At 29.5% G+C, this 25,725-nt stretch overlaps 2 protein-coding genes across 4 annotated transcripts; both read right to left on the reverse strand.

Annotated features, from left to right (window-relative positions):
* Positions 1-4,534: 4,534 nt before the first annotated feature.
* Positions 4,535-14,322, reverse strand: LOC101496699 (uncharacterized). 2 transcript variants are annotated; one of them, XM_073365132.1, is made up of 22 exons: positions 13,970-14,322; positions 13,142-13,291; positions 10,999-11,568; positions 10,137-10,391; positions 9,777-9,901; positions 9,620-9,664; positions 9,387-9,468; positions 9,218-9,286; positions 8,963-9,133; positions 8,812-8,877; positions 8,542-8,610; positions 8,293-8,424; positions 8,097-8,170; positions 7,377-7,577; positions 6,828-6,919; positions 6,597-6,673; positions 6,127-6,255; positions 6,001-6,043; positions 5,843-5,889; positions 5,465-5,526; positions 5,335-5,386; positions 4,535-4,928 (listed from the first exon to the last, which is right to left on the reverse strand). In XM_073365132.1, the coding sequence occupies exons 3-22, from the start codon at positions 11,164-11,166 to the stop codon at positions 4,884-4,886; spliced, it is 2,004 nt and encodes a 667-aa protein (XP_073221233.1). In that variant the 5' UTR covers positions 11,167-11,568; positions 13,142-13,291; positions 13,970-14,322; the 3' UTR covers positions 4,535-4,883. The 2 variants fall into 2 exon arrangements, with proteins under 2 accessions (XP_073221233.1, XP_004489269.1); XM_004489212.4 differs by lacking the exon at positions 13,142-13,291.
* Positions 14,323-18,750: 4,428 nt separating this feature from the next.
* LOC101497666 (uncharacterized) lies at positions 18,751-24,248 on the reverse strand. Of its 2 annotated transcripts, XM_004489213.4 has the most exons (7): positions 24,090-24,248; positions 21,592-21,814; positions 20,790-20,913; positions 19,899-19,972; positions 19,706-19,809; positions 19,514-19,576; positions 18,751-19,239 (listed from the first exon to the last, which is right to left on the reverse strand). In XM_004489213.4, exons 3-7 carry the CDS (start codon positions 20,852-20,854, stop codon positions 18,988-18,990), a joined length of 558 nt encoding a protein of 185 aa, XP_004489270.1. In that variant the 5' UTR covers positions 20,855-20,913; positions 21,592-21,814; positions 24,090-24,248; the 3' UTR covers positions 18,751-18,987. The 2 variants fall into 2 exon arrangements, with proteins under 2 accessions (XP_004489270.1, XP_004489271.1); XM_004489214.4 differs by lacking the exon at positions 21,592-21,814 and having other exon boundaries at positions 24,090-24,238.
* Between the last annotated feature and the right edge of the window lie 1,477 nt (positions 24,249-25,725).

The following is a 25,725-nucleotide window of genomic DNA, read 5'->3' on the forward strand; positions in this document are numbered from 1 at the left end:
TGATTTTAGAATATTCTAAAACATTCTTTACCTCTTAAAAATTATTATTTTTTATCTCATACAAAAATAAATAATTAAAAATAAAATGAGTTGACAATCCAACGGTAATGAGATTGCCACAGACCATTTTGACATGTTAATAATGGGACAAATATGTGCTGATTAGATAATAATTCATATTATTTTATTAAATTAAATATTCAAACGAGTTAATTAAAGCCAAGGTTAGTTGGCATTCATTAACAAAATTATATTATATCAATCGAACATTGATATTTTCCTCTCTATATGTTAGGAACTAGCTTATTCAATTTTCCTCTCTAAACTAATTTTTATTGGCAAATACATCTTTCTTTATGAGATATTAAAGTTGTGTCATCAAATTGGATTTATATATTTGTCACCAAGGCCTAATTAATTGAGTCTACATCTATATTTACTAGAAGTTGTCGTATATCGTGCATGAATTGGAGGTGATCTAATTGAGTTAAGCAAAAATCCAAATCAAACCTAAGATCTAGAAGACTAGAACCAACACTTGATGAAGACATTGTTGTGGAAACAATAAGCAAAAATGCATGATATATGCAAGGTACCCTATTGGGGCTACCTACAATGAAGTAAGAGAAGATACACTAAAAGATAATAATGATCAAAGATTAAGATTAAACTATTTTAATTTTTATTTATTTATCTTTTTTTAATGATTTTTATCCATTAATTTTCTATTTAAAACAAAACATAAATGACATATTTTAATAAATAAATTAATGACTCACAATAATGATAGATCATTCTAGAAATAAATGACTTGTCATTATAAAAGATCTAATGAAACTTATAGTCTACTGTATTCTATTTAAGACAAAATATGATATTTATATGGTTCGATGTCTTTACTATACATCTATAAAAATGTCTCAACAATTATATTTATTATTTTAAATAAGATTATAATAATAGTAATCTAACCCAAATTGTATATCATTTTACAAACTCAAATTTTTTTATTGGAATTACAAGAAATGATAGCATAAACTCATAATAGATTCGCACCAATATAGATGGTCTCACACATTCTTATTTTATTTTTAAATGTGATGATTCACGTGACTCTCTATATAAGAGAGAAGTATAAGTTTTATCCGTGTTTATTTTTTCAAAAATAAAATAAAATTTATTATTCTCATTTAAGCACAATATGTGCAAAAATGGCTACAATAGGTACAAGTTGATAATTTATTATGCTTCCCATTTATCTTCATATGCATGCCAATTTCCACAAAATTGCATTTCTACCATCTCCAATACTTAAAATAAGCTAATTCAATCATTTAGTAGAACACAACAAATAGTTTCCTTTCCCTTGATCCAGTAACATTACCCCTTATCATCCATCCACTTATTTATCCATCCAATCCATCTACAAAATTAAAATTTAGTTAATTGATTAAATTCAATCATTCCTACAATTTTTTCAAATCCAATAGATTACATATTTTTTTTTATTTACATCCAATGAATTATATTTATTATAAATTTAAAATACAGATAGTTTTAATAAATATTATTATAATTATTCAAAAAAAAAAATGTTTTTATTATTTAAAATACAATTTAATTCAATTCGTTTACTATCTAGCACTAGAGTTTCAAGTTCCTTTTACTGTATAAAAGTAACAAATAAGTTGCACCTCATCATCACAAATCGACTTATTAAATGAGAGATGTCACTCTTTATTAAAAAAAAATAGAGCTTTATCTATTTTCAATGTAGAACTTTAGTTTTTCCATTACACTCTTCTCACACCCAACACTATTAGGCTTGATGCATGTATATACATGGTGGGTAGTGATATGATCGATGAATTTTGATACCATCTTTTAAGGATTGTATTTGGTCAAAACAAGTCTGGTTCAATCTCCTTTGCATGTCTATTTTGAACAAACAAAGGTATGTCTTATCTTTATCTTTATGTTAGAGTATTTGGTATTCTAGAAATAAAGTCACCTTTGAAAGAAAAGATACTTCCATATTGGAAACCATCAATAAAGCTTAGAGCATCAATGAGAACCATTAGAATATGTTCAACACTCAAGTTTTAAATTCTTAGGCACATGTTTTTCTGTGAGATGTTGAAATAGTTACTCGTGATGCTAATGATTTGGTGATAGTTGTGGTTACTTGGTATTTTGAGACATTTTCAAATTATAATATTATAGAAACTTTGGGTTTGAAAGGAATCGTGTAGTTTACTTTTGACATTTGGTGATAGTTGTGGTTACTTGGTATTTTGAGACACTTTCAAATTATAATATTATAGAAACTTTGGGTTTGAAATGAATCATGTAGTTTACTCTTGACATGTGATTTAGATAAATTACCTTTTAAGAGAATTCTCTTATTTTAGTTCAAAGAATCCATGTAAAATTCGAAGATTTATTTCATTTTGGTTTGCTAATTGTTGATTATCAAACGATTAATAATTGTTTATTTTCCTTTTCTTTAAATCATTAAATGGTCTACTAATATTTATATCAATCATTTATCTCGTTATGCTTTAGATTTTATAGACTCAATCTGGACGAAATATTGTCTTCTTTGTATTGCCTTATTTTTCTTAGTTGACTTAGTTGTTAAATGAAATTCAGTTTGACATAAGAAAAAATGTTAAATAAATTTGTAGTACTTATAAAATTTCAATGTTTGTTTTTAGTCTTCATAATATTTTTTTTCATCTTTAGACCTAAAATATTTTTCATTTTTATTTTTGGTCCTTATTTTCAAGTCAACTCATATTTATCATTTGATTTTGAATGATTTTCTTCATGCATGTTTAAATTTATATTTAATTCATCTCTTTTTTAAAAATTATAAATTTTTGTAAGAAAAACTCATATAATGTTTTAAATGTGAATGAAAAAAATCATAAAAAAAATCAAAAACAAGTTTTTATTTTTCATAAATTAACAAATAAATTTTCAAAAAGGAAATCAAATTTGTTAGGGTATGCGGAAAAGGAAAAAGTGAAGTAAAAATATATTTAATTCAAAATAGTGAATGAGAGAAGAGAGATTTTTAATAGTCGGGTATTTTTTTATTTAAAAAATAAATAAATAATTTTAATGATGTTTTGTTCTTTCACCACTCCAAATTTTTCCAAAATCAAAAGAAGATTACAATTTAAAAATGGATATTACTCTGCTCCACTTCTTCTTTTAAAATTTTGACCAAATACATAATTTTTAAATATTATCTCCCCTTTCCTCTAAATCCCTTGGAGCAGATAGAATTAAAATATTTGTGAAAATGTGTTTGTTTGGTGCAGAACACATAATTGTGTATGAGAATGAGACAATGATAAATCACGTGGAAGGTCAGAGCTAAGCTACCACCCTACCACAAGACATATGTGTGAGATTAGTAACCACCCACCAACCACAATCTAAATCATTTAAATAACCACAAATGTGTATGAAGGTGTATATTAATCATTTACACTTTTTTATGGATAAAAACATTATTCAATACTATTTTAAATAAGGAAAATGAAATAGTTGTTATGTGAGTTTTATTTTTTAAGTATTAATGATTAAAAGAGGTGTAGATTATTAATTTATATATTATAATTATTAGATGTAAATTGTAAATTGTATCGATGTATATATATATATGCATACTTTATCCTTTTCTATATTATAGAGGTGCGGAGCCAGAAATAAATGTACGAAGAGGCTAGTTATAGGTTCATGTATGATTATTTAATTCTATGTTTTATAATGTTGGTGATAGAGTAGTATTAAAAAGAGTAATCACAAAGCAAAAATCATTGGTGAAGAGAATGCTCATAAAAAATTAAACTTGTAGTCTTCTCTACTATTTATTATTTAATACTACATATGTTTCTAGTTATAAGTATTTTTAAGAATGCTCATAAAAAAAACTCCATTTAAAATTACTAGATTTTTGTTTTTTCAGTTATACCTCTTATTTATACTTCTATTTTATTTTATGAAATTGAAAGTCAGAGTTAAACATTTATACTCAATAATATATTTGCAACATTTATGTGCAAAATAGACATATTAAATACACTGTTTTTAATATATATATGTGTGTGTGTGTGTGTGTGAAAATTACAAAAAAAGAATATAATAAAAGATGGAAGTAGAGGTAGTAATGTGGTATGTAGTATAAATGAATGAATTTGAAAGACACTGTGTGATTACTGTGGAAGCAGTGATTGTTCCAACACTTATATCGTAAACTAAAACTTTTTTTCGTACCTCCTTAATAAAATACCAAATACAAACAAGTTCATTAACCTTTAACATACCTAGTTAAAAGTATAACCATATAATTGAACTGCATATGCAAATAGAATTAAGAGAAGTAAGATGGATCAACACAATTTCAAAAATTTACCTCTTTGGTGTGTCTCTCTACCTGCATATGCGGTTCAACAGTAGATGACATGAAGAAATACAATCCAATGGTGATATGAATTAATTGAAACACAGACAAAGAGCTGCATTAATGAGCCAAGAAACTTGCTATATATGCATTAATCAGAATTCTCAAGGTTAATTATTCTGAGAGAGAGAGAGAAAGAAAGGGAGGGAGGGAGAGAGAGAAAGAGTCATAATTACATGATCTGATTATCTTGTCAAATAAATTATATTTTACAGGTGACTCAAGGAATAGCATCTCAAAAATTGGTGTCTGCCGCAAACAGAAGTTCACATATGGTAATAATATTAACTGAGAAATGCCCCCATCCGTCAAGTATGTAGCTAGCAATCCATCCTTGAATGTTATCACTGAATGTCAGGTGTTGTCCAAGATTAATCAAACCACGCGATAACGCTCATCGTTTTGTTCTTCACTTTTCAACTTTGTTGGCCATACTGTTCAGCTGCCTCTCTAACTGCAAATCAAACAGAAGGTAATTAAGATACCGTAAATGTCAACTTAAAAGAATCCAACCAAATATCGATTATCAAGAAAAACTGTTAACTTAGTTGACATCATATAAAGAAGTTTATAGCTGCTAGTACTACAGGTGCAATTTTAATGAAGACAAGCAAATAGATTGACAAAATCACTTCTCATTAAACATGGCATGCAGCATTAGTAGTAAATCAAGACTTCATGTCATGTAGACAATGAGTTAATGAATCTATATGGGGAAAAAAAGTTAAGACTAAGAAGCTTAAAAAATCATCTTCCTTGTCCATGACTGAAATAAGAGTAGAATAATATGAAAATCATAAAAATCAAATCAAAAGGGTAAATGGGTTAATATGTAATATGACAGGCTAAGATTAACACACCTGAACATTTTTCATCTTTTGTCTCTGCAATTCCTCAGCAAGGCTCCCAATACTGACACAAGAGTTTAAGATAAGATGTATGTTGAATGTAAACATGAGACACGTCAGAAATTTAGTTACATTCATATACCTCTGTTGGAGTTGAACCACCTGCAAATACAGCTCTCGCTCTCTATTTGTTACAGGTGGTGCCTGCAAGTTGCACTAATATGAGGCAATCCAATATAACAGCAAGCATAGTAACATACTCCTTCACAAATCATAAAAATAACAAAGACTAATGACTCTTTTTGTCATTAAGCTTCAACCTGGTTTTTAATTTCATACCCCAAATTATGCTAACTATTGTTCCTAAATTCAACAAAGACTAATGACTCTTTTGTCATTAAGCCATGTGCAACAATTTCAAATATTTTGCTGCTGAGAATTCAACGAGAAACATTTTTTTGGACATCACATAATGTTAAGAGGTTTTTAAAAGCCAATATGCAATAGGGCTATAATTTACCTGCAAAGGATCAACTGCTCCTGCCTCTATTGATTCTGTATTCTTACCTGCAACAAGTGAAATTATTCAAATTAAGCAAACATTTACAAGTTTTAAGGGGCAGTACACATACACATATACACACATAGATTCACACGCATAAAGACAAGAGGAAATACCATAAGATTGCTCTGCATACTTTATCAATTTAATAATTTCTTCCTGTCAAAAATCAATGGGAAAATGAATTTATGCCTTTCACTAGTCATTTGATAAAAATCTAAGAAATACAAACAGAAGCATACTCTCTGCAAGCCATTCTGTTGCAAGATGCACTGCAGTGATGGAAGAATAGAAGCAGACATGAAGTTCTGATTTGGGGGACTGGTAGGAGGAGTTACTGCAACTGGGCCAGAAGAGTTGTTTGAAAGACCCTGAATGATTAAAAATGCAATGGTTACAAAGTCATTGTCTAAAACATAAATTACTTAAGTTCCATTCTCAATGTTAATGAAGTTAGAAAATGAAGCACATCTAAATCCAACCATAATTTTTAGTCTCAAGATAACAAAAGAGGAAGTGATACAAATATTAATAAATGGTATAATTTTTGTAAGTAATAAGACTTGCAAGCTCTAATCAGAAATTAATGGGAAGATTCAGGATTAAAAGATAAATGACTGCACCCTTTGATGATTCAGCATGCAAATAAAGCTTGTTTGAGGCTACAAGGGTACTAGGAAGGGAAAAAATATATCTTCCATGTAATACATACCATTGAACTGGGATCTGCTGATGTGACCTTAAACCGCCCCTTACGCTGGACAATTGCTCCTTCTGATGTATCATCAACTGCATATGGAAGCAGCATTAGAAAGATTATGTAAGAGCCCTTTTCCGATGTGTTTGTTTCCAGATAAAACTACTAAAAATCTAGTTGACGTGAGGAAAAAAGCATAAAGATTATCCAAAAAAAACAATCACATTAACATAAAAATACACGCACCCAATGGAAGGTTGTTGACATCTCTCCTCTGCCGATATAACAATGGACCACTGTGATTCCGCTCGGAAGAATATTTTGTTTGTAGATAATCCCTTTCAAGATACACAAAATATATAAATAGTACAGTAATACTGCAACTGAATCAAATGTGCTGCAGTAATAAAGCAACAAAAATATATACTAAATAAATTAAAAACTATCCCCATTCTCACAGTTCCTAGATAATTACAAAATAAAGCTTGCAACAGATACCATATTTTCATAAATTCTCAATAATTATGTTTCACTTTGTAAGGAAATTAATGAATTCCACATGTTAAAAAAATTCCCAAAAATGAGCCAAAGACACTGCACCCCATGCACGGTTGCAAATCTCAAGTATTTGCAAGTTCTAGTAACAAGCTCAAAAAAATTCATATAGTAGTTGAAAAATAATTAATTTGCATGCAAGTATCCGAATAGTAGTTCTAGTAACAAGTTCCAAATAAAAGTAAGAAGAAAGACACATGAAACTACGGAAAAAAAAATACTGTAAGAGGAAAAAGTTACCTGTCCCCATCAGTAATCTTTTTGTGAAAAAAATTATCAGGTTGTAAAGAGCCACTCCAAAACTTCTTAGGCTGAGTTATAGCATTTTGAGGCGACAGACTACTTGTCCCAGAATTTCCATTATCAGTTCTTCCATAATTGTGATCCAAATCTCTTGGACTGGTATTATTGACATCATCATCACAGACATCAAAACAACCTCTGCATTGCATATCAGACAGAATATTTTCTCAATGAAACTGAATTGCTAAACTATTACATAATTTTTGAAAATACAAGGAAAAAATAAAATGAGTTGCCTGAAACAAATTCAAATGACAGTTCAAATGTGTACCATTTGCCACATCCAGATTTATCTTTTAATTCTTTATCATGCCAAAATAAATTGTATGGCATATTATGTTACTTTTTATACATGAATGAAGAAATGGATCTGAAATAACATTGCATGAATTTCAAAAGAGATTTTATATAGATCGTATTATAGGGGGAGAAATGGTGACATTGTATGTACAAAAATTTAATGAAGAATTGATATGAGTGATAAATAATGGACCTGGTTTTTTTGGAACGTACTTTACTATAATAATGAAGGGAGACAATATTAAGTAAAATAAAAAATTGAACATTGAATCAACTTCCAACATAATACCAAAACTTGAAAAGATGGCAATAAATATGTAGGAAAGGGAAAATCATGTATGAGATAGATGACCATACTTGAGTGCTTGAAGAGGTTTTATAGGAAACGAAGCAAGTGAACTCTCCAAATCCTGAAGATTGTTGAATCCATCCTGAAATAAGATGTAATGCAAACGCTATATACCCAAGCACATCTAACATATTTTTTAAAAAGGTTTAGAGTTCAAGAAGAACCGCAGGAAAATTCTAAGATCATTTAGGACAACAACAGTACCTCCTTGTCCTGTGTGGACGCACCATCTGAAGTAGATAGCTCCTCTGCTGGAGCCTTTAAGTCATTTGATATGTCTTTTTTCTTCTCATTTGTATCTGGCTCTTCTGCATTTGGCATGTCAGCATCTTGAATCTGTTGCCAACACAAAAATATTTACAATGAAAAAGATGATATTTCCCAGTAATGACTAACTTCTCCATCTAGTTCAAATAATTAGATCAGACAAAATAGGAAGGTGAAAATACTTACTAATGCAGCTTGACTTTTTAAATCTTCCAGGTTAAAATTCCAAGCACTAATTCCTCGGATATATTCTTTCTGTATTCGAAATAGTTGCATCGTCAAATATAGTAAATTTCTTAAACCATGAAGGTCTAATTACAAATTTAAATCAGATACAAAACAGAAAGGGAAATAAGACAAACGACATGCATTTAAGACTGCACTCGTAAAAACACCACCTTCTGTAGACCATGCCACAAGCAAGCACAAACCACTAGGGATTTATAGTCAAAGTACCTGAGATAATTGCTCCATATCCTCATAAACAGCCTTGTTCTGCATCAATAAATCTGCCTCTTTAGCCTAGAACACACAAGCAAGTCAGAGGAACGATAGCAATGTCCATACAGTTTTACACAAAACAGAAGAATGGAATAAAACAGCAAACCTTCAGCATTCTAAAACGATCTCCTAATGGAGCAAGGCCATCAAGAATGGTGCGACCTAGATATTCAATGCCACGTGCATGTTTAAAGAAGTGGTGCTTTAAAAGCTTTTCTGCACTTGGACGCTTCTTTGGGTCTTTCACTAAGCAGGTGGCAACTAACTCTTTGAAAGACTGGGAAGGGAGTAAGAACAATTTATGTATAAATAACCTTTTTAAGCAACAGATGCTACGAAGTTTTGAGAGAACACCACAAACCTTTGAAAATCTCTTGTCTCTTTCATAATTAAGACTTGGAGGGGCATTCTGCAAAGTCATAAGCAAAACCTGCATCCAGGAAAATAAGGAAAAGAATCCAATTCTTAGCTCACAGTGCTATCAGTAAGCACGGAAAATAAATTTAGAAGACACAAGACAAGTAAATTACTTTCATTGGTGGATACTTTGAAAATGGAGCATGACCATGAGCAAGTTCAAGTGCTGTTATACCAAATGACCATATATCTGCTCTGTTCATAGAGAAAATGAAAATATAAAACTCAACAGAGACTAAGATATCAGGGAGCAAGATTCTTTTAAAAAGGAAAAAATAAAGTCATTAGTGGTGGGGTAGGGGGTAGAGAGAGAGAGAGAGAGAGAGAGAGAAGAGAAGGCACTCACTTAAAATCATATCCATGCAGTTGCTGCATAACTTCGGGAGCCATCCTGTGAAAAATTAGCATAATTAATAGCTTAAACAGTCTTACTTATATGATTATAGCCAAATTTCACATGAAAAAACTACAATGGAAGAGACTCGATAGAAAGTAAATGGTACCAGCAAGGTGTTCCAACAAAAGTGTTTCTTGAACGCTGCCTATCTCCAGAATCAAACATACATGCAGACACTCCAAAGTCAGCCAGTTTGACTGCACCATTAGAATCAAGCAAAATATTCCCAGCCTGCATATAGTTAAGAATGTTTAAAGGATCAGAAAAATAGAACACAACAAAAACAAACATGTGGAGAAAAAGTAGATAAATTTGTGGAAATAAAAATAAATTAACTACTGGGTTTCAGATACAGCTTTATAATGAGTAAGAATTCTAACTGATAAACTCGCAATATGCATTATCAAAAGGGTACATATCTTTTAAAAAGAAGAGAACTGGTACAAGTCGAGATGTAGCACCATACCTTAACATCCCTATGTATGTGTCCATGGGCATGGAGATAAACAAGAGCTTTGAGAACCTCACGCAATACAGTTGCAATAACAGGCTCTTCAAAACCCTCAGGAAATGAAGATTTCATTATATGAAGGCAAGAGCCCCCAGCCATGTATGGCATCACAACCCAAAGACTGTGTCCAGCAGTAAAAGAGCAATATGCCCGTAAAAGATTTGAATGATTAATCAAGTTCATGGTCTGTACCTCTCTCCGAATTCCATCCTGCATATATTTGTTCAGCTATCATTAAGAATGTATAGCAATGGAATACACACCCGCACAGATGGTTGCACAATTTATCATGTACAACAATGGAATAAACATTTGCACAGATATTCACACTATTTTATATTGGACAATGAACAAATGATTGAAATTATTGTATCATAGCAAATGGAATCAACTGTGCAAGTACACATATTAACTCATCAGACTTAAAGAGTGAACAACTGAACAGACACCAATACATGATTTAGCACTAAATAGTGTAATAATGACATGAATTATCCCTTTTATGGGTTCCTAAGCCAGTGACTCCAGACACGTAGCAAGACAAATTAAGTGAAAAGAACAGTGAGGTACAATATGAAAACAACATAATGATTTTTTATACATGGTTAGGTTAAATAAGAGCAATTGGATTCAACAGAGCCTCATTCCATAGCAGCTTGGCAAACACAAGCAAGCACAATATTTTCCATGCCTTTAGAAATCAAAAGTGTTGGATCACTTTACCAATAGTAACCAACCATGCAATAAAATTCAGCACAAGCAGAAGAAACTGAAAACGATCAACATTACATATTGTAAGAGAGATTTGCATACATACCAAATCGTTATTGCACTTCTCAAGATCGAGAACCTTGATGGCAACAATCTCATTGAGAGGAACGCAGAGAGCCCTATGTACCGAGGCACTAACACCTTCCCCGACCTCTTCATATAACTTGTAATCTTTTGCGCTGAGAGGATATCGTTTTTCTGAAATAGTCTCCATTTTTCTTCTTATACCATTATACCAAATCCTTTATACTTAAATATTTATGTACAGAAGATATCAGCTCAAGGTAATAATTCTTTCAGGTTGGTAGCAATCCCCTATCCTCAATCGAACTTCAAAGTGCATCCAACAACTTTATTCAGGTGCTTTTTTTTTCCAACAAAACTTCTCCCTTCAACTCCAATGATAATGTAACATATAAATGCTCTCATTCAATAAATTTAAATTGCCAAACTTGAATTTGAATATGCCTTAGCCAACTTGGTGTGACAAATCAAACAGGCGCTCTTACATGCTAAAAACTGAAATGGCATGCAATAAGAATGAGAGGTATCTGTTCAGCATTACTACTGCACGTGGATGGATAGGTGCAGAGGACATCAGATCAATCTCCAATATCTGCAGCAAAGGTGATAAAAGACAGACTCACTACTCAAAAAAAATTAAACAATTGTGTCACCAATTAAAAAATATCACAAAACATAAATAGGAGATACAACCATAAAGTAAGCAATAATAGCACAGAACAATACTTATTGCATGCATATAATATATATAGATAGACACACAGATATGCACATATGGAAAATAAAGGGTTCGTTTACTTTGTGAAAACATTTCTTATTTACATTTCCGAAAATTTGTATTAATTTTACTTGTTAATAAGGAAATAAAAGACTTTTGGAGTAAACAACTGGTCTATATTTCTAGAAATAATGAAAATGTCAAAAAATTATTTTCATTATTTCCGAAATTGTTTCTTCAATAGAAACAATGATGCACTTCAACAGTCTTTCATCAAGATAAAATAAGCAAACATTTTAGAAAATGAAAACACATGTTTTCACAAAGTAAATGGGGCCTAATAAATAATGTGCACAAAAACAACAAACTAAGTTGTAGGGTAAGTCTTGAGCATTCAGAGAGTAGTTTTATGTAGTACACTGTACACGAAAAGGAGAGGTTTATGTTACTAAATGTATAAATAGAAGTAGAAATCAACAGAGGTTGAGTCTAGCATACATGGCACAACTAAAGTGATCTCATATATAACGGACTGCTCCTTACTTTTAATGGACTTTTTCTATGCATCCTATTATCTTTTTCCTTTTTTGTTCAACAACTAAACTATGGAGGCTGGAAACCAGATGCAAATTCCTCTGATGGTTATCAAAATACACAATCTTACTCGGTCTATTTAGTCATTCTAGTTTTTTCCAAAGGAAAATGATAATCACTTAAATTTCAATATCAAACTCAACTCTACAAAATTGGCTCGTAAGGTAAAGACTACCCAAGCTTTATTAGCAGCCATATCTCAAGGCAATGTAGGACTAAATTCACCCCATATATCCATCACACTTTGCAAGCACCTAAACGCATTAGTTTAAACCATCATTCCATTCTTCAATAAAGTCAGTCTCACTAGAAATAAACATTCAACCACACATCAGTTGGCCAACACAAAATATTGTCATTACGTCATTGGCAATTCAAATCAACGATGCATGATTTACCATAAAGCTTTTCCTAATGAAATATGCTAAGTCCAAATATAAGGTAGCGATTTTTGGTGCATTCTCAAGCGATGCAATGGATTTCCTAGTAGCATATCAAATTGGGATCAGACTTCTCTGAAGTAAACAACTGACTTAAGAGCATAAAGTGAGTAATAGATATTGTTTATAAATAAATCATCGGTTGATATTATATGCTCTCATGCATAACAAATTATGGTTGGTTAAAATATCAACCATTGATTTTCTAACATTACTTACTACTCACTTTAGAGAAGCCAAACCCATCAAATTGTACCACAAATGCCTATATCAGGCTCCTCTAAAGTGAGCAAGTCACTCTAGGGAGTAAAGTGAGTGATATCAACCTTTAAATAAAAAATGAAAGGTAGATATTGTAAGTACATGATAACAAACCATGAGTTTGTTAAAATAACAACCCATGATTTTCTTACTTTACACTTTATTCACTTTAGAGGATCCAAATCTCAAATGCTCCACCCCTTTCCCCTTCTCCTCTCAGAATCAAATCCTTTCAAGGCATAAGGTACACACTTCTTCCACCATAAACAGCATTGCAATTTCAGCATGTATATTACTCAAGCCTTCAAAAGATAATTACTTTAGATTCTCATAAACAACATAGATTTCTAATAACACATCTTTAACTCCACCTTCATCTCCACAAGCCATAATTTCAAATCAAATTTCCGTGTTGAAAGAATTAAAATCCACCTTCTACCTTCAATGTTATTCATTATTTGATTAAAAAAAAACTGCCACATGAATCAGACTAAATCTAACCACAAAATTAATCCCAAAAATAATATCTAAGATTATGCAGATATTTAATCAATTCAATCGTATCTAAATACATCAAATCACAAACAAAACAAAAAAACCGAAAGTTTCGCATCTAAAAAAAACTCCAACTTTATCATCACTTCAACATCGTAAATCCCAAAAAAAAAGTCTAAAAAGCAAACGTAAAAATTGCTCAGCAAAATTTCCGAGCTAAAAAAATAAATAAAATAAAAAACGAAAATCAACACACTTTCAATCAAAAAAATCAATCAAACTAACGAATTGATTAAAACATGAACAGTAACACTCTCATCACTGTCAAAACACAAAAAATAAAAGATAAGATAGAATTTTTTTTCAACTTTCATAGTTCATAAATTGAGAAAAGAAAATGCATCAGTGAACTAAATTGAATTGAATTGAGCTGAATTGAATCGAATCGAAGAGAGAAAGAAATGAAGCTAGGGTTTTGAGCTTACTTGAATTGAATCTAAGTGATTGAGAGTTATTGAGTGAAGATTCAAAACGACACCGATTCAGTTGGCGATGATGTCGTTTATAGGATCAAAATCTAAAACGATAGATTTTTTCGGAGCTTCGTTTTTTGTTATCACACACTCACACAATTTCTCTTCTTCTTCAACTTTGATTCAATATCTCTCACACTGGTTTTTTTTTTTTTTTTCTTCTTTTTTGGGGCAAAATTTAAATAAAAAACCACGATCACAAAGTTAAATAAATACTACTCAATTCCTATTATTTAATTGAAGCGACAAATATTGAAAGTTTGAACATTTTTCTTTTGATATTTAATGTCAAATGTTGATGTTGTTAATTGGTCAGACATTACAATTGTGTGAGTGAGTTTCAACGAGTTATTACTATATATAGATAAAAACAAATAACTTAATTGATGATTTCATATAAATGAAAAAAATTGTATAAATAGAAAAAAAATTAATTATTTTATTATAATATTACTATAATTAGATATTGATGGATTCATTGTTATCAGGGATATTTAGAAAATATTAAATTAAAAGTTATATACATAATATTAATTAGATGATATAATTAATAAAAGTAAATTATTTATTATAAAAAAGGATATTGTTATTTTTTAAACTAAAATGAATATTCACAATTTTTATTATAGATAAATAATTTAAGTATTATTATAGATATATAATTCAAGTACAAGAGATTAGATTATGCGGTGAATTCGAGTTTAACCTATAAAAAAACATCAACAAAAAATAATAAGTCATTCATAGTAAAATAGTGAAAATTGTATATAATATTATTATTGTTGTTTATTATTAATGATGATGATTTCAAAAATAGAGCACAATAAAACAACCTTTAGTATCGAGATAATGGTCGCGTCGCAATTTTTGACCAAATTCACATATTAACAAATGATGATGGTAATTGAGAGATTAAAATTTCATTAAATAATATTTGTTAATTATTGATATATTTTACTTATCATAAATATAAAATAAGATAATAATAAATTGAAGTAATACATGAAATTTAAAATTACATAGAAAATTTAAATAACAATTTTGAAGACAGTTTATTTTTACAAATACAACTGCTATTGTGGGAAGGATGTACTTCCTCTTTTCTTTTTTAATTGTCATTTTTTTACTTTTTACATATTCTAACATAATTACTACTTTAATGTTATTATTTTTTTAATTTTTTAATTATTTATTATTATATTTCATTTCTTTTAATAAATAATTAAAAATATTATTAACAAATTAATAATTAATATTATATTAAACTTTAATAAACTTTTTTGATAAATGCAATGGTTAAAATGAAAACAAACAGTATTAATTTTAATGATAATTTATTGTGATCTTCTTTGTCTTTGACTTAAAGTATAAATAGTTTTTTATTAATAAAAGTTGATGTATTTATAACTAAGTTATTTATATTTAAGGTATGAGAAATTATATAATTATTTTATTTTAATTTTTAATTTATGGGGTGAAATTAATTGAGAGAAATAAATGAATTTCTACATGAGAGAGAAAAAATGACGATGGAAACTTCACCAACCCATTCAAGTTAAGTTTGTATCGAAAATGGAAACTTAAATTTTCGTGGATTTTAGTGCTACTATTAATTAATATTTGATTGTATATATTGGATTTAATGTCTGAAAATAAGGATCCCAATAAATAGAAAATGGCACCTAGTCAAAACCTAGCTATATTCACCTTGTCCGTTTCACATTTTGGTTTTTTCATTTATTTATGAAAAGATATCTTTTGCTTTTTTTTTTATGAAACTTTTTTAAATAATACTCCTTTCAGTTTAATATTTAAGCAAAACATACTAATTTCACATTTTTGAAAAAAATAGTTATTTAATGAAAATAAAAAAGTTATTTATATTTAATTTTTTCAAAATAATAAAAATGTTCTTTAAATTATCTTTAATTGGTCAATGAAAATAAAAGAATTGCTGAAAAATAAAATCTAAATTAATGAAGGAATATTTGAGGTACAATAATGTTAAATACTTTAAAATTAGTTAACTTTTATTTATATTTCATAAACAAAAATATTGATATTTTTTTGCTATAATTGAGACGGAAGAAATATATATTAAAAAAAATACACATTGAATTAATTGTATCAATTTCAAGTGTTGATTTTATCTTCTAAGATAAATTAATATATATTCTTCTACTAATACTTTATTTACACAATAAATGACTCATTTATAAAAAAAAATACACCAAAATAAATAAATAAAATATATTTTTAATATAATATTAATTATTTTTTTAATTATCTCAATTAATTAATATTATATGCATTATTCTAAATTAACTGTTGTATCTAAATTTTAAGTTACCAAGTTATATATATAAATATAAAAAGATACGTTAAATATCATTATAAACTAAAACAACTATATGAGATATATGTGTTTTAATTCTACTCATAAAAAGATATATAAATAAATTATAATTAATTTAATCTACAAAATTTAATTATAATGAATATTCATTTAGTTTTTTAAAATCAAATATTTATTTACTCATATTTTCTTATTAATTGCATATTTTTCTTCTAGAAAAAAGAGACCACAATTTATTAAATAAAACAGACAATTAATAAAGATAAATTTGGTAATTAATAATTCTTTTAGAATAATATAAAATAATAAAACTAAGTTATGTTTTCTAGTCTGACATATAAGAAAATTATAATTAATTTAATAATTTTTTGAAGGAATAATTAATTAATCTTATTTAATTCTGACATATTTCTAAGATAATATTTTATTAATTAATTCTAATAATTCTTCTTATTCCTATAATATAAGTTTCATGAAAAATAAATAAATGAATGGAAGGAGCAGTATGATAAATATAATACGTTTTATTTTTAATTAATGTGTATTTAATTATTTTTTCTTATACCCGTTTTACAAAAATTGAATAATTTTATATTAAAAATTTGTGGATAATTAAATAAATACTACCAACATAAATTTTGGATACACTCTATAGTTAATCTATTTTAACATAACTCACCACAACATTTTTTTAAAAAAAAAGTGGTTAATTTGTAACATAACTTAGTTGATTTTACCTAATTTTTTTAATTGATATAACTAAAAAAACTATTTGTGTATTTTGTGATGCACGGATGACTCGTATAGAAAATGCTATTTTTATATCATGTAGATAATTTATATTTGAAACATAAACTATTATAATTTTAATATAAAAAAAAATTATTGTAATTCGAGCACAAAATATATAAAATATAATAAATGTTAGTACCACATTGTGCATTATAGACAATATGAAATAAATAAAATAAAAATGTATATTGACAAATATAATTTAGAAAGTTATTATATAAAAAAGTGCAATGTGATATGAAAAGATTGTGTGAAAAGAATAATGTAAAAAATAATAATTGATTTGCTTTATTAAAAATGTGTTGTTAAAATAAAACTAAAGAACGATAAGAAGACAAACATAAAAACACATCTTACTAATATAAATTTTTACATTGAGAGAATGAGATATCGATTTGTGTAATTTTCAATGTCTAATGTAAGAAGACAAACATAAAGTGACATGACAAAAAAAATTATTATGTTGCGAGAAAGAATCTTCAATTTATATGTAATTTTAAAGAATATAGTATAAAAAGATAATAAAAAGAATTAATATGAAATACTAATTTTTTATTACACCTAATTGACACAATCAAGAGGGATTGATTATGAACAGTGTTTATATAGTATTTACTCTTAAAATTCAATTTCATCAATTTTTTATCCAAAATAATTGATTAGAGATAACTTAATCAATTAAATTAAGTGACTTAATCACGTATTAATGGTCAAAAACACCCTTAAACTTTGTTGACACAAATCACAATTAATTCAAATAAACAATTATAAGTATTAGGTCTCTAAACACTAACAAGGTAGCATATCAATTGAATATGTAATTCAAAAATAGATCTCTACCTTTGACTTTAAGTTATTTTAGTGTATTTTAAGAGAAATTAATGATTAAAATAAATTAATAAAAATTATTTAAATAAAAAATAAATTTAATTAATAGAAATGTAGAAATAAAGTCACCAAAAAAATAGAGGAGTCGAAATTAAGAGATCTCAATTAGTATTCATTCCCAAACACTAATTGGGCTAAACATTCAAACATATTATGAAAGTATATTTGTCAAAGGCGTAATTTTTTCAGAAAGGTTCATAAAATGTAATTTTTTTAACATGTAAATCCAAAGACATGTTCAAAATGGAGACAGTTTCTCCCCAAGATTTATCCAATGCCCAGTAGGATTGTGGGGCATGAACTCAAAGGAACCTCTTTGAGAAGAGCCAAGAATCAATGGATGCATTCTTCTCTCAAACTCACTTTGGAAATACAATTTTTATGCCGTTCAAAAATTTGCTATAATTCCGAATAAAAACACAATTTTTTTCTGTATACTTCCGTAAAAAATAACAATTGTTCAAGTAAGAAAATGCTGTCCATTTATATATATATATATATATATATATATATATATATATCGATTTTAAGAAATGTTCAAGAAATTGCATTTGCATATTTAATATAACTTAGTGACATATAATCCACATTTTATGACAACTTAGATTAAAAAAAAATGTACATCTAAACTAAAAGATTGTAAAAGGAATGTACTTCGAAGTACCTCAAATTTGGTAAATAAGTGATGCCAAAGATCGAACCCGCAATAACAAATGACTGATACTTCTTACGGAACAGATGTTGCGACACTGTCGTCGGCAATGGATGTGTAAATTGTGTAATTATAAAGCACTAGTTAACTAAACAAAAATGTGACAAATCTTACATTCTACACCATTTGTATTACAACGACAATGTGAATTACTTACGATATACTAGAATTTCCATGCCCTTGTAATTTAATAAGCATGTCACACCTTCCATGAATGTGTCTCTAAGAAACCCACATGCTTCCAAAAGCTTCTTCAAGTGCCCTCTTCCTGCTTATTTCTATACTCCATCCTCCAGCCCTTGCTCCTAGCCTACGTCTTTCCTCGTCATCAGCAGCATAGCCTGCGTCACCCCCTCCGAGTGGTAAGGGTTGCGGGCCCATGCCTGTGGGTCTAGGCTGTCCTCCTGCAAATGTAGGTGCATACTGCCCCTGAGGAACAGCACCAAATCCTGCTTGAGAATTTTGGCTTGCATCCTGTGCCGAGAATAAACAAAATTAATAATCTCTTGCATAGGCGACACAAAATAGATATTCAAACAAACGAAAAAACTCGTTAACGGAAGACCATCAAATAGAAGAGATCAATCCCTTAAATAGATTTCAGTAACAAAGAAAACCCTTTAACAAGCAAATTATCACAGACAAAAGAAGCAAAAACAGTTAAATCCAGACCAAATAGAATTGATGTAAAAAACAGAAGTCTTTGAGCAAAAGTGTCCATTGGTATTATAACCAATCCAATACTTACATCATTATCAGTTTGGACAGGTTGTCCCTTGATTGCTGCCATAGCTGCAGCTAATTCTTCAGCCTATTTAGTTATTACCAGCACAACAATACGTCAAAATATATGGCAAGAAACCAGCCCTTGCATAACAAATTGATATTAGGAAATATGGAAGGGCTTGAACCAATGAACTGAAGAGACCATTTTAAGTACCTTTCGGGCTCGATTAACCATTATTTGTTCTGCATTTTCTTCCTGGTATTTAGCAATATATGCTTCAATAACAGCAACATCTATTCCTTCAATCAAGTTAACCGCTGCAGGGGGAAAGGAGGAGAAACTTCCTAAAAATAAAGCAAAAACAACCGAGTGAAACACATGTATCATCGTGATTATAAAAGCTTACTCATGTCTTCTACTTCCTCCCTGTAATCATTGTACTCTCTCAAAGATGGAAAATCATCTTCATGTTTATTGAATCTGTAAATTTACAATCAAGCAAGCAGAAATGAATACTTGAATGAATTCAATTATGAACACTAAAAATGAATGATAAGACTGGGCAGTTAGCAGTTGGAAGAAAGAAAAAGTTTCTGCATTTTATGCCAATCCCACGGCTCTCCTTCACTTAACTAACCAGAGTAACTAAGCACATGGTCCTTTATGTTTCATTATTAGACTCTTCAGCAAGTAATCCACTTGTATTCTGTAAATGTTTACAAATTTTTCTATTATACTTCATAAATTTATTTGAAATTGCTCTGTACGAATGGGTACCTGAAGTACTACAGCTGAGCCACATGATAAACATCACTAACCACACTAACTACAGAAAGAGAGAATCAAAGAAACTAATGAAATATTACCCAGCAGAAGTGACACTGGAGTTATGCATTCCAGAATTTTAGGGTAGAATGAATTTATTTCATTATATAATACTGAGAGTACATCAGTAATATATATGAAATCCCTTTGATTATGGGATATTTCCTAATTTACTAAACCAATACTAATAAGAAATAGATACAAGATTTCCTAAATATACATTCTAGGCTATGTACGCGATTTCTGACATGCATAAATTTTGCTAACTATTGCAACTTCAATAATGTTTTCATCCGGAACAAAATGAAATAGATACTCTATCAAGCAAAATCTGAGGTATTACTCTAAATTGAATACTTTTACATTGTACCCATACTACGAGTAGAAATTCCAACAAAATATAGTGCATCTAGTATTTCTGGTGTTTTGCATACATAAAGCAAGCAAGATACAGTGAGAAACAAATATATACATGCTAGCAATCCTCCTCCTGATGGCCATCTCCTTATTGTGGGGATTGGTACTAGGGAGCACCATTCTCCTATTGCCAAGTTCCTTTTCCTCACAAGTTCCTTTTCCTCCCTTCTTCTTCTCACCTAAAGTTTAAACATTCAGAAATTTCCCATTGATAAGAATGAATTGCAAATACTTTTTGTTTATGAAATCATGAAGTTTAGTGAATATTAAAATGCAAAGAAAACATTATCATACAAACAAGATTTATGAAATCTAGGTAAAAAGACCTCAACTATGTAAGAATGAAGAGAGTGCAACACATCAAAAATCATATCAGACCGTATAAACTCAAACAACTCCCCCTCAATAGCACAACTGTGACATTGTGCAGTCTAAGATTCTGTACTTAACGGTAACAGAAAAAGTACTTTCAACTCTTTTTTGGTAGTACTCTATCCCATAATTGGAAAAGGAATCAAAATAAAAAACCAACTTCTATGTGCCGTATGAAACTAAGATCAATTCCCAAAATCAATCTCATCCAGAAAGGCAAATAGAATCATGAACTCGTGATTCACAAACCAATATATGCTACATACATTAATGACAACCTGTGCTTTCTATCTACACTCCCTCGCATGAAAAGGATTGCAGTGAAGTAATCACTAACCACTATTGATTTATATGGAACATATATGTGAAAAACGTTATTCATTGAAATACTCAAAGATAGCCAATTCGGATATATAGTAAAGATAGAATAGAACAACTCAGTAGTAACAAAATCAGAAAGTAACAAAATCAGCACTATTTTACACCTTCAGAAGTTCGTCAACGATGTTACTGGCCTCATATATAGGGACAGACTTGTAATGTAATTTGTATCAAATGAATGAACCCAGGATCAGTTAAACCTATGGCAGTAAATTTATAACCACTTTCTTCAAGAAGTGTTATAATATTCTACCAACAACTGGCCCCGAAGCCTTCCTTCAGTACAAGGGCAAAATGATTGGTCTTGAGATCATCAACCTTTATACCCTGTGTAACATATACAGGATAAGGTAAAGAAAACCCAGCAATGAAGATGATACAGAAAAGATAAAATGAAGAACTCTTGATATTTGAACTGCAAATAACATGATGACATTTTTCCCTATAACTGGCAAAGATAACCTGAAGGTGTTTATAGTAGACCATTGTTATGCTACAGTTACAAAGCAGGGAATTTTATAATATACATGATTAATTAAGAAAATGATACTGCACGTACACCTCAGGTGGTGAGTCAGAAAGAACAGTAGTGCAACTATCTGAGTTTCAATGTCATTCTTCAAAATTGGGCGTAGAGCCTTACTAAACCCCACAATAACAATGTGTATAGTGAGGAAAGCTTAAGCCTAATAAGCACTACCTATACTATAAATATAGGCGATGTGGGACTCTCAACATAGTCTCTCAAGCTCAAAAATAGACATTTGGAGCGTGGACAAATGATGGTGGAACAACAAACATCTTGGCCAAATAACAAATCTAAAACAGGCTCTTATACAGTCTTAGAATTTGGGGTTAAAGGCTAACTTTACCCGACAAAAGTAGATCAAAAGGTAAGGACTTCCCAAGCCATAAGCACTACTAGGGGGCATGTCTTTAGTCGATCTGAGACTCTCAAATTCTCATAGTCATTTTAGAAAATCTGATATCTCTGTTGTGACAATAAAGAGTTAAAACAAGATTACCTTCAAAATACATCTAATTTTTTGTATAAATAATAAGAAAATTCTCAAAATAGAAATCCCCATTTCTCCCAAATAGACTAAATTTTCAAAATTAAAGATTATAAGCAAAAGTAATGGCAATGGCACATGTTGGAGGCAGGTTTCACCTTCCTCATCCATGTACCCATCACCCGTTAGGGCAGAGAACGGGCCACCAACACGACTCACAACAAGGGTTAGGGAAACTCTCCCTCCTTGTGCTCCCCATTCCCCAATTTTTTCAACTGTAGCACACACTATCCTGCTTGTAATTTTTTGAATGAATCACACATTCACATTCTAAATAAATTGATACATAAAAAAGAAACAAAAAGAATCATATAATGCAGAACTTAAAGCCTCGAGCGGTGTTGTCAAATAGCAGCTCTAACAGCACCATAGCACTTTACAATAGCGGAACTTGAACAAACATCTATTTTCCGCGATTAACAACACTAGCCACAGCGATTTGCATCCTCCCTACCTAAAAGCCTCTATTTATTTCCTCTAAATGACTATGTACAACTCTTCCATTCAACTCCTGCTCTTGTTTATAGGAAACAAACATGATACTCCCTTCGCCCCCAAATTAAATGCCATTCTAGCAAAATATGTTTGCTTCAAATTATATGTCATTTTAAAATACCAATGAATCCTAAATACTTATTTTCCTATTATGCCATTTACCATTTATTACTCTCTCTTTTTCCATTTCTTTTAATTTGTGTTTCACACACCATTAATTGAGGATATTTTTGTAAAGCAACTTATAATTTCTCTTTTTCATACAATATTAACTATATTTCTTAATTTGTGTAAAATTGTCAAAGGTGACATACAATTTGGGATGGAGGGAGTAATGATCCCAGTGACCAACAACTAAAAGAAAATGATCTTTTTTTCGCTATTGCTGCAACATCAGCAAGCAGAACCTAGCATAGCAGCCGTTATTGCCCTAATAGCAAAACTAGGATAGTGTCACATTTTCATAATCCAAATTCGCTATACTATAGCATCGCCAATATTTGACAACACTGATCTTACTTATAGGAAACAAACATGATAATGATTCCAGTCACCAACTACCAACAAACTAGCTAAACCTAACTCCTTCAACTAACAAACCTATCAGATTTCCACGTGATTCACTCATAAATCAACTAGTTTAAGTTTTTATTCATTCCACCCTAAAAACTGTGAATAAGTATATCTTTGTACTATAAACATAATGCTAAAGTAACATCAGATCATTAACAGCATCAATCATGAAGAACAATTCATTCTTGTCACACATATAAATCTCTTAACACTTAATTAAGGCCACATTTCAAGGGATTTCACCAAGCATAACAAAGCATGAAGTGTTTGGAACCAAATGTGTCCACAAATCTATCATTTTCTCAATTGCGCCGCTTTATCGCGGTGCGGCGTGGAGCTTTGTTATGATCTGCTGCGACGCGTTCTTTATTGCAGACGCAAAATCGCGATGGAATCGCATTCTTGAGCGTGCTACAAGAAGGGGAATGAAAATTCGAAAAATGATAAAGAAAGAAGAAAACCTGAACGGAATATGTGGCAGTCTGTGGCGGCAGAGGACGATGATCAACTCCGGCAGCGTTGTCCGGCGGGAAGTTGATTTAAGTGCGAATGGAATCCAACTAATTTCTGATATACAATAGAGGCCACAGCGGTAGTGAACGAATGATGGGCCCTAAATAATGGATTGGGCTTCTGATTCATTTCTTTGTCCAAACATTTACCATATACTCCATATTTCTACCTATATTTCCACAGAATTTTAAAAATATCAATTACACTTTTGATTTTTTTTTTACTATTTTATCAACTCAAATTAAAAGTTTTTGGTACAAAAAATTTCTATCGAAAAATTTTAAAAAAAAGTTTTAGTACAAAAGTTTAAAAATGTATACTACTGAAAAATTTGTATAAAGTTTTCTGGTACACGAAGGATTTACTGAAAAACTTGTGAAGAAGTTTTCCGATAAACACCAATTTTTTTTAAATAACTTATTTTATAGAAAAATTGAAAAAAAAAATTCGGAGTGTAATTTCTTTACTGGAAAACTTAAAAAAAGTTTTTCGATGAAATTAGAAAAAAAAGTACAAATTTTAAGATTTATACGAGGATAAGAAGGTCATTTACTTACATTTGTAAGGATAACGGTTAAATGTGAACGTTATAAGGTAAAATTTTCTTGTTTGTATTTGGTGATCGATAATCCAACCCATCTTATTCGTTTTTTGAGATTTTTACTTGATCCTTCCTTTCAAGAATGTATTTACTTGAGGGAACAATCATAGAGAACGAATGAACATTTTTTGAATTTTTATCTCAATTAGATTTTCATAATAGTTGGAGAAAAAAAATCAGATAAAATATATTTTAGTGTCTTCTCAATTTAATTCCTAAAATATAAACATTAATTATTTTTTAAAAAATAAAACATAAATAAATTAGTCTTTATATAAATTATTGTTAAAAAAAGAAAGATAAATAGGTCTCTAACAATAATTAAAGAGATGCTTTAATCCTTAAAACACAAAAATTGTTAACTAATTCATTTTATTTTATTTTCTTTAGCATTTAAACAACTACAACATGTCCAAAAATGTTAAACAAAGATTATTCGGTTAACTATAAAAGATAATTGACAATTTAAAAGAATCCTATACACGTTAAGAAAAGGCTACAAAAAGTTTACTAAAATACAATACATGTTATTTTTAATTTTTTAATAGAAAAATAATATTTCATATAAAATAAAATAAGACACTATTACAAAGTAAATAGATAAAACTCAATAAAAAGAATTTACATATGATCAAAAACAAACAAACTAATAGTTTTATATCAATATCATTTTTTCGATATTTTTTTCTTTGTTTACTTTAAATTCAAAGTGTAAAAAACACATTACAACTTAAAAGAAAATATTAAAGACAATACTAATCATACTAATTAATTAACTAAATTAAAATTTTGAGTTATGTTAATTTTTTTATTAATATTTTACGAAAGAGTAGTACTAATATATCATAAGTTTTTATTTTCTTTCACAAACAACGTATTTATTTCTGTGTGACCGCATTGAACATAAAGCCTCCTGTGACAGTTTTTATGACATTGGACGTTGCGGTCACATCTAGTTGGACACGTGTAATACCACCATTACT

Source organism: Cicer arietinum, chromosome 2 (assembly GCF_000331145.2).
Source record: "Cicer arietinum cultivar CDC Frontier isolate Library 1 chromosome 2, Cicar.CDCFrontier_v2.0, whole genome shotgun sequence".
In the NCBI taxonomy this organism is placed as follows: Eukaryota; Viridiplantae; Streptophyta; class Magnoliopsida; order Fabales; family Fabaceae; genus Cicer; species Cicer arietinum.